Source organism: Pongo abelii, chromosome 13 (genome assembly GCF_028885655.2).
Source record: "Pongo abelii isolate AG06213 chromosome 13, NHGRI_mPonAbe1-v2.0_pri, whole genome shotgun sequence".
NCBI classification, from domain to species: domain Eukaryota; kingdom Metazoa; phylum Chordata; class Mammalia; order Primates; family Hominidae; genus Pongo; species Pongo abelii.
The window spans coordinates 98,087,295-98,103,227 of NC_071998.2; the positions used below are offsets into that span (position 1 = coordinate 98,087,295).

At 40.8% G+C, this 15,933-nt stretch overlaps 1 protein-coding gene across 13 annotated transcripts in view; it reads left to right on the forward strand.

Moving 5' to 3' along the window:
- The window catches only part of ZNF462 (zinc finger protein 462), a 157,773-nt gene extending 151,893 nt beyond the window's left edge, over positions 1-5,880 (forward strand). For 12 of the 13 annotated variants that reach the window (XM_063714339.1, XM_063714341.1, XM_063714336.1 and 9 more), the window contains 2 exons: positions 3,879-4,002; positions 5,158-5,880. In XM_063714339.1, coding sequence (XP_063570409.1) covers positions 3,879-4,002; positions 5,158-5,365 — 332 coding nt within the window. In that variant the 3' untranslated portion in view covers positions 5,366-5,880. Of the gene's footprint in view, positions 1-3,878; positions 4,046-5,157 lie in introns of all 13 variants that reach the window. The other variant, XM_063714344.1, reaches the window with a different exon arrangement.
- Positions 5,881-15,933: the final 10,053 nt, after the last annotated feature.

Here is a 15,933-nt window from a genome sequence, read left to right on the forward strand (position 1 = left end):
GCTGTGCAGAAGCTGTTTAGTTTGATGTAATTCTGTTTATCTGTTTTTGCTTTTGTTGCCCATGCTTTTGAGGTCATATCCAAAAAATCATTGCCCAGACCAATGTCATGGAGCTTTTCCCCTTTGTTTTTGTCTAGTAGTTTTATAGTTTTAGGTCTTATATTCAAGTTTTTAATTCATTTTGAGACGATTTTTGTATCTGGTATGAGATAAGGATCTAATTTCATTCTTCTGCATGTGGATATCCACCTGTTCCAATACCATTTATTGAAGAGACTGCCCTTTCCCCATTATGTGTTCTTGGCACCTTTGTTGAAAACCAATGGGCCATGAATGTGTGGATTTATTTCTGGGCTCTCTATTCTGTTCTTTTGGTCTGTGTATCTGTTTTTTATGCCAGTACCATGCTGTTTTGATTACTATAGTTTTGTAGTCAATTTTGAAGTCAGGTAGGGTGGTGCCTCCAACTTTGTTCTGTTTGTTTAAGATTGCTTTGGCTATCCAGGGTGTGGTTCCATGGGTTGTTGTAAAGATTAAATGAGATAACACACAAGACCTTCACCCAGTTCCTAGAATATAGCAATCACCTAATAAATGATAAGCCTGCAATGTAGGTGTTATTTTTGTGATTTCACAAATGGGAAAATAAGGACCCAGGAAATTTAAGAGCATGTTCAAAGTAAAAAACAAAACAAACAACAACAAAAAATATAAACCCTGGAGATCAAATTCAATTCAAATTTACATCTTCTGGCTCCAAAGGCAAGCCCTCTTCTTACCCTACACACCACTTTCCCAGTGCCTCGAGTAGTGTAATCTTCGTTGAAGAGGACCTGCCCCTGAAATCTGTGGATTCAGTGGCCCTTGGGACCTTGCTCTAAGGAGCAGTTTTGCAGAATTTCTTTGTGTTTTCTGCTTGTTCTGTCTGCAAACATTAAGGAAGCCTATTGGTGGGCTACTTCCCTCCAAGGTGTTCCCCGTTCCTTTTCCTGACTTGCACTCACCCTCCTACCATGATGCCAGGGCTAAAGACTATGGGTTTGCGAAGGGAGCCCCAGTTTGGCTCTTGAACCCCTGACCAAGACAGTCAACAGGAAATGACAGCCAAGGTACATTACCCTTTCAAAAACCCTGTGCCTGTAATTAACCTGAAAAATACGTGGGCAAATAAAACATCCTTACCATATAGGTTGATTGTTCTTATAAAGTTATTACTTTTATTAGTAGAGGCTGTATTAATCCATTTCTTACAAGGAAAATGGTTGTGATCGGAGAAGCATGGCTTTTTTTTTTTTTTTTTTTCAAATCATTTCATGAGTATGTTCTTCACAATGATTTCTTAACATCTCTGCACTATTACCGGAGTTTTCTGGGAGAGGATACTTTTGACAGAAAGACTCCTTTTTCTTCATCGTGCTCTGTGGCCTTGCCTTTTCTCCTCTGGAAATAAACTATTTCTCATTGGATATTATTATGGCTTTTTAATCTCTAAAGCTGAGCATGTGTGATTTCAAAGGTTATAGGCATTATAAAGGCAAAATACCCTTCTAGGCTTCTGCTCCCCTATGACTCCTTATAAAAAAGAAAAGGAAAGAAAGAAAACTCGAATTTAAAAGATGGTGGTTGAGATGTGTGTGGTATACCAGGCAGACCTCCTTATTTTACCCTACTTGGCAGCCCCCTTTTACTTGGCACTGTGGCATTACACTGGAGTGGTTTGGCTGGAAAGAACTTCAGGGTCTCCTCTTCTCACTGGAAAAAGTATAGTGTCCACATTCATGAGCTTTACCACATGGGGAAAAAAAAAAAAAGGCCCTCAGGGTGGAGAAGCGCGTATTCCTCTCAGAGGGTGGGGGATTTACATGAGTAACTTCCAGTCACATTAATGGGAATTACAAGCCTTAACCTTCCCTTCCCCCCTCGCCAGTCCTTGAAAGAGCAGCCTCCTTTGTCCCATCTCCTTTGAATAGACCAAGAATCAACTTTCCACCATCTAGGTATATTCTTGGCAAGAAAAAGAAATACACACAATAGCCTCGGGTGTTCCTGCTAGACAGCCCAGCTTCTAGGAGCAGAGGGCAGGAGGTGGCTTGCGTGCAGCTTTCAGGCTGGTAGAGAGCTCTTGAAAGTGTGGCCAGTGCCCAGTGGCCTCCTCCTTTGAGGATGGAACTTAGTATGTGCCATTGGAAAGGACAGATGACTGGTTTCCTATTTACAGATTAAGGGTAAAGAAACAAGTGTACCAGAAACATTATTCCTCTTGTTGGCAATTTAGACTTTTATCAGACACCCTCTGTTAGGGGGTTCACAGCCTTGCAGCCACCCCACTCCCTACCTCCTTTCTAAATGCAAGTGCCGGACTGAATATGGACACGCTGCAGGTCCTGCCTAGGAGGGTCAGGGAAGATTTGAAAGAGAAGAATCCAGGCATGAAGAAATCAAAATTAACCCAAGCAGAATCCTCCCCACCCCCCTCTCATTATGCAGTTGGGGAGGAGTCAGGAAGGCATTCTGTTGATTTCTTGCCCAAGATAATCCCTGCTAAGGAATTAATGCGCAGAGCAGATGGTGCTGTCTCATTTCCAATGAAAAGAATCAAGGAAGATAGTCTGTGCAATTATTTTTAATGGCTTGTGTGGTGATCTTCTTAATTTGTGAGAAAATGTTTCATCTTTTGTTAAAACTGGCCCCAGTCACATAGCTGTTTGTGCTGAAGATTAAGGCATCACAGAGCCCCCCATCCTGTTAACATCGTCCTGAGAATCTTATTAGATGGGGCATTTCAATCAGGAGGCATCTTTCTGTAATGTCTTGTATGTGTGGACCAGAGTGATCAGAGTGTAACGATGATCAACACTTCCCTGTGCGATGCCCTCACTTTGCAACACGGCTGCAGAACTGGCAAGGTCCTGCTGTTTATTACCCACATGAAGACTTGGCCCTCTGTGGTATAATGAAACACATATGGGCTAGGAACTCGGGCTAACACAATGGCCATATAATCTCTTATCTTTGAGTTTGCCAGGAGACGTGGCCTGAAAACAGTTAAACAGCCAATCCACATTTATCAGACTTCCACCATGTGCCTAGTACCATGGAGGAAACAAAACAACTAAGTCAATATTTGATGTTTACAACAGACCGTCCAGAAATGTCTGCATACCCCGTATTCATGAATACCACCAATTGAGGGGTAGGTGCCAGGCAGCTGGCCAGGATCTCTCAATAGCAGGGGACATGTGTTCACATACTAGTTCCCACTCATCCAGATAAATGTTCATGGTAGATTCTTCGCTTGCAGATCTCATTCAGTGCACATAACCGCCCTGTAAGGTATTGATTATAATATCTATGATGGATGACCACAAGTCTTGAGCCTTCAGCCTTACTTGGAACAAGTAGAAACCCTGAGGTCCACAACACATAACCTGGTCCAGGGCTTTCGGTAGCCTATGTTCTTTTCAGTGAACAAAGATAAACCTGTGTCAAAAAGGAAATGAATAGATGCTAGCCTGTGAGGCACTGATATAAATCATCACACAAGGGAGAGAATAAATCGGAAAAAATAATGCTCAGATTCCTTTGGAATCTCGGGCAAGGGGCTCTTCAGTCAAGAAAGACCCAGATTTTGTGATAGAAGCATTGCGGAGGTGAGGCAAAATGAGGTCTTGGGGCCCAAGAACCAGAAACAGTTCTCGAATGCTATTCAAGGAATGCCCTAAGGGGGAAACCTAAGAAAAAGTAAGGAATCTGGAAATTGCTTTCACCACATGGCTTTATCAGTGAAGGCAGGAGAGAGAGTATCCTAATGAATGCTGACTTACCTATTCTGCTGATTCCCACAGCACACAGGTAACACTTCTGCTTTCTCTTTGCAGAGCTGATGAGATTTTCTGACCACGGGGCTGCTATTAACACGGAGAAGCGTTTTCCATGTGAATTTTGTGGACGGGCGTTTTCACAGGGCTCTGAGTGGGAAAGACATGTGCTGAGACACGGCATGTAAGTCGGGCCATCTCAAGGATGCCTTTGTCCAAAGCAAGAGGTAGGGAGGGAGGGAGGGGCTCTTGTTTTGGTTCCCCTGACAGTATGTACACCCCTCTGTGTCACATTTCTGGGCCATGGGAGGAGAAGCAATGGTGAGGAACCAAGTTTCTCCTTTTCTGTTGTTTTTTAAAATGGTCACACGGCCGCAAGTCAAATAGGGAAAAAAAATCGTCTTTATGAATGACCAGTCCTGCTCAAGCCCATGTGCAGAAGTATAGTGTTTTCTCCAGCCAATATCCCTTTAGTTTTCATTAGCGTGACATTCTATAATAGAATGTGAATCGAGGTCAAAAGATCTGGCTTCTGTTCCTGCCTCTGTGACTGATCATTCCCTGAGTGGCCCTGAACATTCCCATGTACTGCCTCGGGGACAGAGCCAGCTTCTGCCTGCCTCCCAGGTAGGTGAGACCATACTTGTAAAATACTTATCAGATCCCTGAACATAAAATCAGCCCCTCAACGAGGCATGTTAGTCCACCAGACACAGAGAGAACCTAGGATGTGGTCTTTTCAGGAGGAGACATGGCTTGTGTGGTGATATGAAGCCTGAAGCTTGGTCCCTGAAGCCTCAAGGGTCTAGACCTCAGAGAATATAACCAAGCTTCCCGAGACATGGGTTCCGTCTTCAGGTTTTTGCTTTTAGTTTGTTTTCGTGATTTGTTTCAGGACCTGACAAATAAATCTTTAGTACCTGAGTTACTCTTTTAGACTTAATAAATATAACCAATCTCCAAGCTTCTGGGTTCAGCTGATGACTATGAGCATAAGACAATTCTTGCTGTTACCACTTACGACCCAGTAGAGGAAGTGACATAAAATGATTACGCTTATCCAGAAACAAAACATGGTATAATCAATATATAGTATAATAATGGATACTTCTGTAAGTTCAGATCTTTAAGATACAGAAATATATGACTTAAGCAAAACATAGCAAGAATGAATCACTTGGTATTTTGTCATACATCCATGGCGTTTGTTCAAAGGAAACCCCAAGGCTTTTTGAGGATCAGGAAAATAAAGACACTTGAGGGTTTTTATTATTTGTTTGTTTAAAAAGAGAAATATATATACTATACTCATCTGTCTCTTCAATAAATGTCTTTCCAGGGCATTGAATGACACCAAGCAGGTGAGCAGAGAAGAAATCCACCCAAAAGAGATCATGGAGAACAGTGTTAAAATGCCCTCCATAGAGGAAAAGGAAGATGATGAGGCCATTGGGATAGACTTTTCCCTAAAGAATGAAACAGTAGCCATCTGTGTAGTAACTGCCGACAAATCTCTCCTGGAGAATGAAGAGGCCAAAAAAGAATAAGCGTTTGGTGAAATTCTTAATCAAACCTTACTTGAACAGTGATGAAAAAGTGGGAGGGCTGGCTTGGGCTGAGAAGGGAGGGACAGTAAAGAGAAGACAGAACAAAGCTGCTTTTTAGGACTGAACAATCTATTTTCAAAGCACTGGTACCTGTGTGAGTGAGTATGTAAATTAAAGTTATTTAAATGGTTGGAATATGTGGCTCCTTTTCCATCACTACATCTTTTCTTCCGGATCTTCATCATGGAAGTTTCATTTGTTGCGGAATATGGAAGCACCTCCCAAGGGTACGGTGCACCCTGTGGTGGTCTTGGACAGTATGTGGAAACAGAAGCTCCATGACGGTAGAAGACTTCTCATTGGGGAGCAACTTTTTGACGCACAACTTTTGGTGCGTTTTTCTAGTTTTAATACCTTAAGATTTTTCAAGACCTAACTGCAGCCGCTTTGGGAAAAAAAACAAAAAACAGAAAACAAAAAAAAAAAACTGCTTTGCATAAAACAGTCACCTGTTTCCTAGTACCTCAAACTTAACCAAGGGAACTCTCTGCATTTGTCAGTACTACCTGTCGTCGCTGTGGTTAAATGTAGAGAGAACTGCTGGGCAAGATGGTGAATGGAGAAAAAAAAAGAGTTTTAAAGAAAGGAACACAAATTGTGCTTAAAATCCCCATGTGGGTTTTATTTCTTAAAATACTGTGATTTTTTTAATTATTTTAGTAAAAAACAAAACAAAAAAAAGAAACAGACTTTAATTATTAGATAACTGTTTGTGAATTGTCATCCTTTATTCCAGGTAAGCTGTTTATTAGTGTTCAACTATAATTTAGAATTTGGTAGATTCATGTGAGCTAATTTTAAGGTGATTGTGGAGTTTTGTTTGCCACATGTTTATTTTCTATCAATTTGAGTGTTACAAACACAGCACAATTCAGTTTTTCATATGAATTGTTTTTCGTGTGTGTGTTGTTATTGTTGTTTTAATTTCGGGGCAAGGGAGATTTAGTTTTTTGTGAATAGGAATGTTTTTATTTTAAACATGGAAATAACAAAGAAGTTAACTTTTTTTTTTTTTTTTTTTTTTAATTTAACTAAAGAACCAAACTTTCGGCACAGCTATGCAGCTTGTGGGCCAGACGAGGAGGTCCTCCTCACCCTTTTGTTGCCTGTCAAATTCACGCATTATCCGTCTCACAAATAATTTCTGTTAGGATTGGCTGGCTTTTGTGTGTGATTTTAAAATCTGTGTTTTGTTTCTGCTGGCATTGTGTTTTGCGGGGGGTTTTCATTTATTTAGGGGACGAGGGGATGTACTAGAATCCCATCCCTTTGGTGAGAGTGGACAAGAAATAACGTATATCCTACAAGGAGCCTGGAGAACTACTTTCTTTCTTTTTTTTTTAAATCTAGCTGCCAGCTGCTCTGTCCCCCATATCAGCTTTTTCAGGAGGGAGCAGCTTAGACTAAATCTAAGCCTACATTTATAATATGCTCTGATTGTGAACAAAGGGTTTCGTTCCAAAAAATAGAAAAGAACTTTTCTTGAAGCCTAGGTTTTAGAAGCCCGTGTGTGTGTGTGTGCTTGGATGTGTGTGTGTGTATGAGTGTGTGTGTGCATGTGTGCACGTGTGAGTCCTTTGGTTTTCATGTTTTGTTGTTTTTTTTTTTTTTTTTTTACTTGGAAGGGTTGTGGGAGGGTGGGAGGGAAGAAAGGGAAGGGGAATTGCTGAGACGACAGTGTCCCACACAGCTTCAAATAAAATCCATGGAAAGATGTTGCATTTGTGGAATAAGTGCTTACTTGAAAAGCATGTTCTTCTTTTATTTTCTTACTGTTAAGAATTTTTATTTGTAGGATGTTTGTTTTAATTTAATTTTTTTAAGGGATGGGGGTCATCATGTGGAAACCAGAAAATGGGGAAAGTGTGAACTATCCAGACAAAGATTCATTTTGTGTCTATATTTGTTTTTAATTGGCCTCATTTCAAATGTATTAAACAGTTCCATACCTGGATTGGGTGTTTGTAATGGTTACCAAAAAAACAAAAAAAGAAAGAAAAAGGAAAAAAAAAAGAAAATAATTGTGACATGCTTTTATCACTACTTTATTTTTCAAATAACATGTAAATATTGTAATCCATTGGATTTTGTTTTGCTAACCTGTTAATAAAAATATGGGACCATTATCCTTTTAACAAGGCTAGAATGTCATTTTTTTCTTTTTCAAACATATACCTGATATTTTGTGGCCGCACATTTTGGATGCATTATTATAATTCTGTTGACTGTAATGACATAGAATTTACAACATTTTTTGTTGTTGTTTAATTTATACAGAGGACATTTTTTTCAGAGCTTGAGAGAAGAAAATAAATAGCAAAATGATAACCTCTTGACTCCAGTAATCAGTGTTTCCCAATACTTCATAAAAGATAGGGAGACCCTGAGTCCTTGAAGCCAAGGGTTTAAAAACAAAACAAAACAGAAACAAAACAAAAAAACCACAAGTAGGTTATTCAAGTTGTTTGCAACATACATTTTGTAATGAAATGTGAGAAATTAATAAAGAATTTTTTTCACATGTGTCTATGTGCATCTGTTGTAAATCATTTACAGATATGACTACAGATATGAAATCTAGAAATATTATAGCACTACCTTTCAATGCTTGTACACGAGATATTTTAAGTAATTGAATCTACACAGGTATGGAAAGCAAAGGTAAAGCTGAGGTGAGGTTGAGATTGAGCTGGGATTTTCAAATGTTAATATTTCTGCATCAGGTATTCATCACCAACTGAGGGAGTTTTAGGGAAGGAATATTTTCCGTCAAAAATGTGAATCAAAGTGATGGGTGAACTTCAGAAGGAGGAAGCACCCATGATTAAACATCATCTGGGACCCTGAATCCACAAGCAGTCATTTTAAGCTAACTGCAAGTCACACCCACTGCACAGGATCTATTTCAATGTTGCCCTCCTTGCTTATGAAAGCCTGCGCCACAAACTATCTTACTGAACATCCTGCAGCCATAATTATCACCATTAACTTATTCTTTGAGCTACCCTGTTATAAATCAATGGAAAAATTAATAGTCCTGAAACCTAGAAGAAAAGTAAATTAAAATCAACAGCATTAATTATTAACTCAGAGCTGAGTTACACTATCTGCCTCTACCAGTTTTAGAAGTATGGCTCCTGGATCATTTGTTCAGTGTTCATTCTAAAAACTTGGTTCTAACCCTTCCTCCTCCCCATCCCTATCAATCAATAAGATTGCATTCTGAGTAAAATTTTATATTCAAATACTCAGATACTCAACCTTTTCTAAGGACTGCAGGTTGAGAAGTTTCTCCTGTGTGTTTTCAGAAAGGAGAGAAAGTGACTTAATGGACTTCACTGCGATACAGCTGTTCTCTCATGATCTCCATGAAATATTTTATGAACAGTGCTTTAACTGAGTTCATGTCTAATCCATATTCTCACTTTGTTTATGTAAAAGAAATGGAATTTGTTGCTATATAAGTCATGGTAGGAGCTGCAACAAGGCAAATCCTGAAATCTCTGGCTTAGCACCATAGAGATTTGATTCTTACACACGTTCCCTGTGAATGTCTGTGAGGTGTCCTAGACCTGTTGACTCAGGAGTCTGGGTTGCTCCATCTGGTGATGCTGTCATCTCAACACATGAATCTCAAGGTCAACGCTGAGAGCTTGGAAGTGCTTCACCCACTCAAATGCCTGATCCAGGAAGTAGCACACATCGCTTTCAGCCTCTTGTTTTGGGCTGGATCTAGTCACATTGTTCCACCTGTCCACAAAGGGACTGGGAAGTGTGTGAGCTTCCAATGTGCTTAGGAAGAGCATGTGACCAAGCAGCCTCCACCATAGTCAGGAACTGGTAGAGAAAGAAACTCTGTTCTTTAGAAAGTACAGGATGCTGATCCCACCGCATTGCCCATGCACTTAACCAAGATTTCTGAGCAAATATTTGGTGCTAGCTATAGCAAGAAACAGGACAGACGTGAGATGTGTCTTCTGACAGCTCATGAATGGTGAGCATAGATATGCAACATTTGGAGACTTGACTTCCACTGGAGATGCTTGGGGCTTGCTGGACCCATTAGCTTCCTGGTGTGAGGCTTTAACTGTACCTCTGCACTGATAGTGGCAACCCTTGGGAAACATGGTCTTGATAGTAAATGTGTTTTTTCTGTCCATCCAAAAGAACATATTTGACTTAGGGAGGCATAAAAGAAATTGGTTATTCACGTACATTTGTTGAGTCTTTTAGTCCTAAGTTTAACAAAAATTACTATGTGTTTTTTTCCTTGCAACTATCCTTATTGATTCAGTATTTGCCACCATTATGGCATAGCTCTCAGAGGAATAAGCTTAGCAAAACAGAAGAATCTCTCACTTCCTTTCACTTGTACACTTGTGTGTACACTCCACTCATGCCAACAGGTGGAGCTTTAAGGATTGGAGAAGTCTTTACCTTCAGAATTTAAAAATTTATGTTTACAATTACTAATGTGACAATATTAGAGGAGACATCAAAATAAAGTCACTTCACTACCTCCCACATCCATATCCAGGAATGCTTTCTACCAGTTTCATTCCTGAGCACTTTTTACATGGCTCTAATCAATTTTAAAACATGCTTTTTTTCCACTTAATAGTATATTTTCCATGTTGCTATGGAGTCTTCACAACTAAAAATGTTCAGAACTACATAACATAGTGAATGGAAACACATAACTATATAACTCATGAGTTATTGAACATTTAGATTTTTAGATTTTGCAATATTATAAATAATGATGTAGTTGACATCTTGCCCATGGCATTCCCAGCCACACTTTTGGATAATTTCATTAAAATAAATTTTTAAAGGTACAATTAGCATTCAAAAGGGCATTATTAATTTGCACCAACACCAGCCATGAATGGAAGTAATAACTTAATCATGCCCTTGGATATACAAAAGAGAGGGAGATACCGTGATCATGAATGTGGGTTCTAAAGTCAGCCCACCTGGATTCAAATCCCAGCTGACCCACTTTTGTGTGATTTCAGGCAAGCTACTTAAACCACGTTATGTCTTAGTTTCCTTATTTGTAAAATGAAGATAACAATATTCAACCATGCATCTTGCATGCTTTTATTGCAATTTAAAAATTTCTAGATATTTTAGCATAGCCAAGATATTCACAGTTGAGAGGCTAGACTTTCAGATTTGGGTTATCTGTAAAATAATGTTAAGACTTAATTAGAGAAGAATTCTTATTCAGTTTTGTATGGCCCAAGACCCACTGAAAACTGTGATACCAACGCTGATGGCAGGCACCAATGATATTGTTTATGTTGACTTCATTTGGGGCTTACAGGGACAATTCACAAAACAATATGTTAAGGTCATTTAGAAACGAGGAGGGAGGAACTGGCTGCCTGAGGGATGGGGAGTGGTTGACACTGGAAAAGCTAGACCATTGAACAGAGTCTTAAATGACTGTCTGAGATGTATGCCAGGAAGAAAACGTGACAGAGAGAGGACATTCCAGGTGGAAAAGGAGGTATTTATGCAACATAGAGGTGAAAAGTGCTAAACCTGGTGTTCTGGGGATGGCAGGTGGTACTGGATGACCTGATGAGGAATGCCAAGAGAGGAGAAAGCTAGAAAGGTTGATCAGAGAATTCATGAGGGTGTTCAATACCATGCCAAAGAGTTTCAATATAAAGTAGTGGAGATGCCTGTAAGAATTGTGAGCTCGATAAAGAATTTTAAGCAAGGGATTGACACAATCAGATTTAAGTTTAACAAAGACGGTATTCAACTAACAAAGGCAATGGTGGTTGGTTAGTTGCCCGCCCAATAGCTATCACTCCCATTTTTCTTACTTAGTTGAAGCCTAATTTTAATTGGAATGTTAATGTACTCAGCTTTAAAAAATACATTTCTCAGCTTCCCTTGCAGCTAGGAACACCATATGTCACATTTCTGGCCAATGAAATGTAAGCTGAAACTTTCTGGGAAACTTTTGTTTTCCAATTATAGATATCACCTCTTTCTCCACACTGCATTCTTTTCCCCTTCTACATTCCCTTTTACATCCCCTCATCCTTTTTCTTCTTTCTGGAATATGGAGCAGCCAAGTTACAACCATGAGACCACAGGAGTGTGAAAGTGTGATGCTTTCTAAAGTATGACCTACTGGTGCCCCAGAAAGTTGAAGGAGGCTGGGTTCCTAAATGCATTGTGATTATGCTGTAGAAGCCTAAACGGACTCATCCTGAATTTCATGTGAGATTCAGTAGGGAGGGGGAAAGACGTTTGTTTAAACCACTGTTATTTAGGCTTTTTGTTATTTATAACTGGAAGCAGTTTCTACTGCTGTAAAGTGATAGCCAGCTGAAGTCAAGACAAGTTCACTGCAATTGCATTCTTAAACTGAACCTCCTGAGTGAAAAAATTCCAAAAGCAATGGTAAGATAGAAGCCTCCATGTTCTATATTGACTGAGCTTTGGCTGGTGATTTCTTGTAGCCCTTCGGAAGGGAGAATTTGACTCCAGCAGTCACATTATGTCACAGAGCTATGAGGGGGCTATTTAAGGCCGAATTGTAGGTGGGAAATATGAGGAATCACATCTGCCTCTCCCATCTCACTGTCTTCTCTATTAGCCTCAGGTAGGGAACAGAAAGGAAATAGGAAAGGAAGTGTTGATAAAATGCTTCCAGTAAGCTTCTCTGGCAAGGCCTGAGAGTTGATAGGCAATAGCATTCTATCATAGAAATTATAAAGTGTCTTGAAATATCATGCTCATCATTTCCTGAAAATGTCAGTTCCTTTCTAAACAACTCACACCGCACGTATCTTGAGTGCTAAGCTTTTTTTCTCTTCTGGAATTACCTCCCATTGAAGACTCAGATTAAATGACACTTCTGATGTGAAGCCTTCCCTGCCTCCCTATGAGTCACAAGTTACAGACTATCACCCTAGCTATCACCTACCCCCCATCTTAATAAACATTTATGGAAGGCTCATTATGTCCCAGGAATGATTCTAAATACTTCATACACATCATCTCATTTAATCCTTGTATTGGTTTTCCTAAGACTGCTGTAACAAGTGACTACAAACTTAGTGGCTTAAAACAACAGAAATGTATCCTCTCACAGTTCTGGAAGCCAGAAGTGGAAAATGAAGGTGTCGTTAGGGTTGGTTCCTCCTGGAGGCTCTGTGAGAGAACCTGATTCATGCCTCTTTCCTAGTTTCTGGAGGCTGTGGGCAAGCCTTGGTGTTCCTTGGCTTACAGACACGTTACTCCAATCTCTGCCGTCTCCTCTCACATCACCTTTTCTTCTGTGTCTTTTCCCTTTCCCCTAAAGGGATACCTGTTATTGGACTTAGCACACACCCTAATCCAGAATGATTTCCTCTCAAGATCCTTAATAACATCTGCAAAGATTCTTTTTCCAAATAAGATCAAAGTCACAGATTCTAATTAGACATATCTTTGGGGGTGGGGGGAGTTCCATTCAACCCACTACAGTCCTCCTAAAACACATATGAAGTGACTACTATTATTAGCTCCATTTTATAAATCAGAACCCTTAGTGAAAGGCTAGATAATTGCCCAAGATTCACAGCTCAGGAGGGGTGGAGCACTTCAAGCAGCCAACGTGCATTCCCTTAACCACTGCTCTACACCCTTCTCTTTGTCTTATTCATTTTTGCCTCCCTAGTGCCCTGCACAGAACCTGGCCCTGAATCAGGATTCAATAAATGTCTGCGGAAGAAATGGATGGATGGATGGATGGATGGATGGATGGATGGATGGATGGATGGATGGATGGATGATGAAATGTTCTTCTCTCCCCCACCCCCACCCCACTCAGCCTCTAAGTAGCTGAGACACATTGCTGTCAGATGCAGCTAGCCTTTTTAAATTCAAATATATTCCTGTTGATACCAAGTGTTAGTTCTCATCTGATTTGGCATCAATGTTACATTTTCTTTCAGAGCTCAATATTGCTTTTTAAAATATCTAAGTAAAAATATGCAGCTTGGTAGATGAAAAATGTCTTTGTCTGCAACTCCAGGCTCTCTCTGAGAAAACGCCAGAGAACTCAATACCAACACTCCCCCTTCAGAGGTCACCTTGACCCTCCTCCTTCCTTGCTTAGAGGTGGCTAGGAAATGGAAGAAGAGGTCCCCTGGGTCTGAAAATTATAATAGATGGCAGCAGTGACTGCTAGTAGAGGAGGGGAGAAAAGCCAGAATTGGCTGTGATGGGAGTGGAGACCCTTGGCTGTGACTAACAGGGCAGACTGTGTCAAGATGTTTAGTGGTGAAGGCAAGTGAGTAAGAGTGGGACGGTGGCTTGAGAGAGATAGGGTTGAGGGAAGACTGTTTTTTAGAATACACATGACTTGGACACGTTTATCACACTGGAAAGAAGGAGCCATGGCAGTTGTACGGGCACTGACAAGCAAACTCTTACTGGGATACAGGGCACAGGAGAACAATTGGCTTTAGAGATGAAGAAGGAAGGAAGTGCAAAGGGTATGTGCTCTCCTCTCCATGAAGGTGAAAGATTCAGGGAGTGACGGGGTTCATGCTGAGGTGGGATCCGAAGTCAGAGGAGAGGGATGAGTAGGCAGAGAGGTGAAGGGTTGGAGCTGCTGCTGAGGGCTGTGTAGAAGAGAACTAGTGGAAGGAAAAGGAGGCTGAACAGAGCTGAACCCGATTAGTCAGTATTATGCTCTTCATAAGACAGAGAAAGCTTACCCAGAGGGTCCAGGGTAATAGATCTTTTGCTGGGACTTCCTTCACAATATCCTTCCACACACATACAAATGCACATAAGCATGCACACACCACCACCACCTAATAAAGAAAAACGAGAGAGAGAGTCACTCTAGGAATCTGAGGGGACACTATCTTTCCCCGCCTACCTAATTATGTGGCTTTTTGAATTAGGGCTGGATAGCAAACTTGCCTTGTTTCTATTCACAATTTCTCTCTTGAAATTCCCATTAATGAAACAGCTTAGTTTGGTTTAGCTAACGGCATGCATGACTTCCAAAAACCACATCACAATGCAGGAGGAATGCAGTCTCTAGCAACGCTACAACAGCTTAACCACATTGTTTAAAGAGAGGAGCTGGGGCAGCCCCAGTGCTTCTGAAATCCATTTAAGATGTGTGAAAACATAAGATTGAAATTCTGACCTCTCCCTAGAGCTGGAGGAACCTCCTCCAGGGGGCTGTTTGGAAGACTGCAGATGCAGGCCTGGGCCCATCTACATCTCCCCAAGACTCTGGCTTCTGGTAGCCTGTCAAGCAGGGAAGCCCTGCCTCTGTGTCCTGTCCCTGACGGGGCATCAGCCTGGTTAAGAGAGGAGTCTCTGAAGCCAAGTTGCCTTAGTTCAAATCTTGACTGCTCCATTTATAGTGTGGCCTTGGGCACTTAACCTTCCCACACTTCAGTTTCTCCATCTATTTTTGGCATAAAAGTTATTGACATAAAAGTACCTAGTCACATACATGTTATAGGGATTAAATACAATAAGTAAGGCCTTTCCCATAGTTTGTGCTCACTTGGTATAATTGATCATCATCATTCTCATTGTTATTGTGCTTAATTCTTTAGTGACTTGGAACCTTTGTTTCCCCATCTGCAAAGAAAGGACAATAACATCGCCTTCCTTAAGGTGGCTTAAAATAAAAACAGATTAGAGAGACTATGATGTGCTTGGTATGTGGTAGACACTTGATATGTGGCCATTGATTTTACTACATCTCTACTACATCCACTGATTTTTCTCTTGCTGGCCTTGCAGAAATGTAAATGGCTTGATTTCTTCAGTCATAAGTATGAAGATGGAAGATGGGTAGAGCTCACACCACAGGCTCTGGGGTCAGATAGAGCCAGGTTTGAGTTCTCTTATGAGCTTTGAAACCTGGGGTGCTATTTAGCCTCTTTTATGCCTTAGTTTTTTTCATCCGTAGAAAGGGGAATAAAAGTATCCACTGTGAAAATGCCATGTGATAAAGCAGTATCGGGGCCAGAGGAGGGCTGCAGAGTGTGAAATGCATGCTCCTTGAGGGCAGGGGCTCTCTCAGGCTTCCTGTCTGTTATATCCCCACACCTATGAGCATACCTAAGTATTTGCAGCCTGACTAATGTAGAAGTGAGGCGGAAGCTCAGCGCTGATCTTTGAAACGAGGTGTGGCCCAAGGGGGCCTCATAATTTCAATCTGTATAATTGGTTGAGCAAGTGCCACCCTCGCTTATTAGTCTTTTTTTCTGCACTGCAGCTCTGTTTGAGTCTTCCCGAAACAGAAGTATTGCTCTGCAAATACTTTTCTGCCACTGCAGAGGGTTCTCATACTTAAAAAGTTCCAGTGAGTCACCATGCATCCCACCACCCCACGCCTGACACTACCTGTGAAGAGGCTTCCCAAGTGATAGACGGTCATGCTTTGACTAAGCAGCCGTGAGAAGATGTCTTGCTTCTGTTAATTATCCTAAATTGGTTATTGATTACGGTTAGATTTAGAA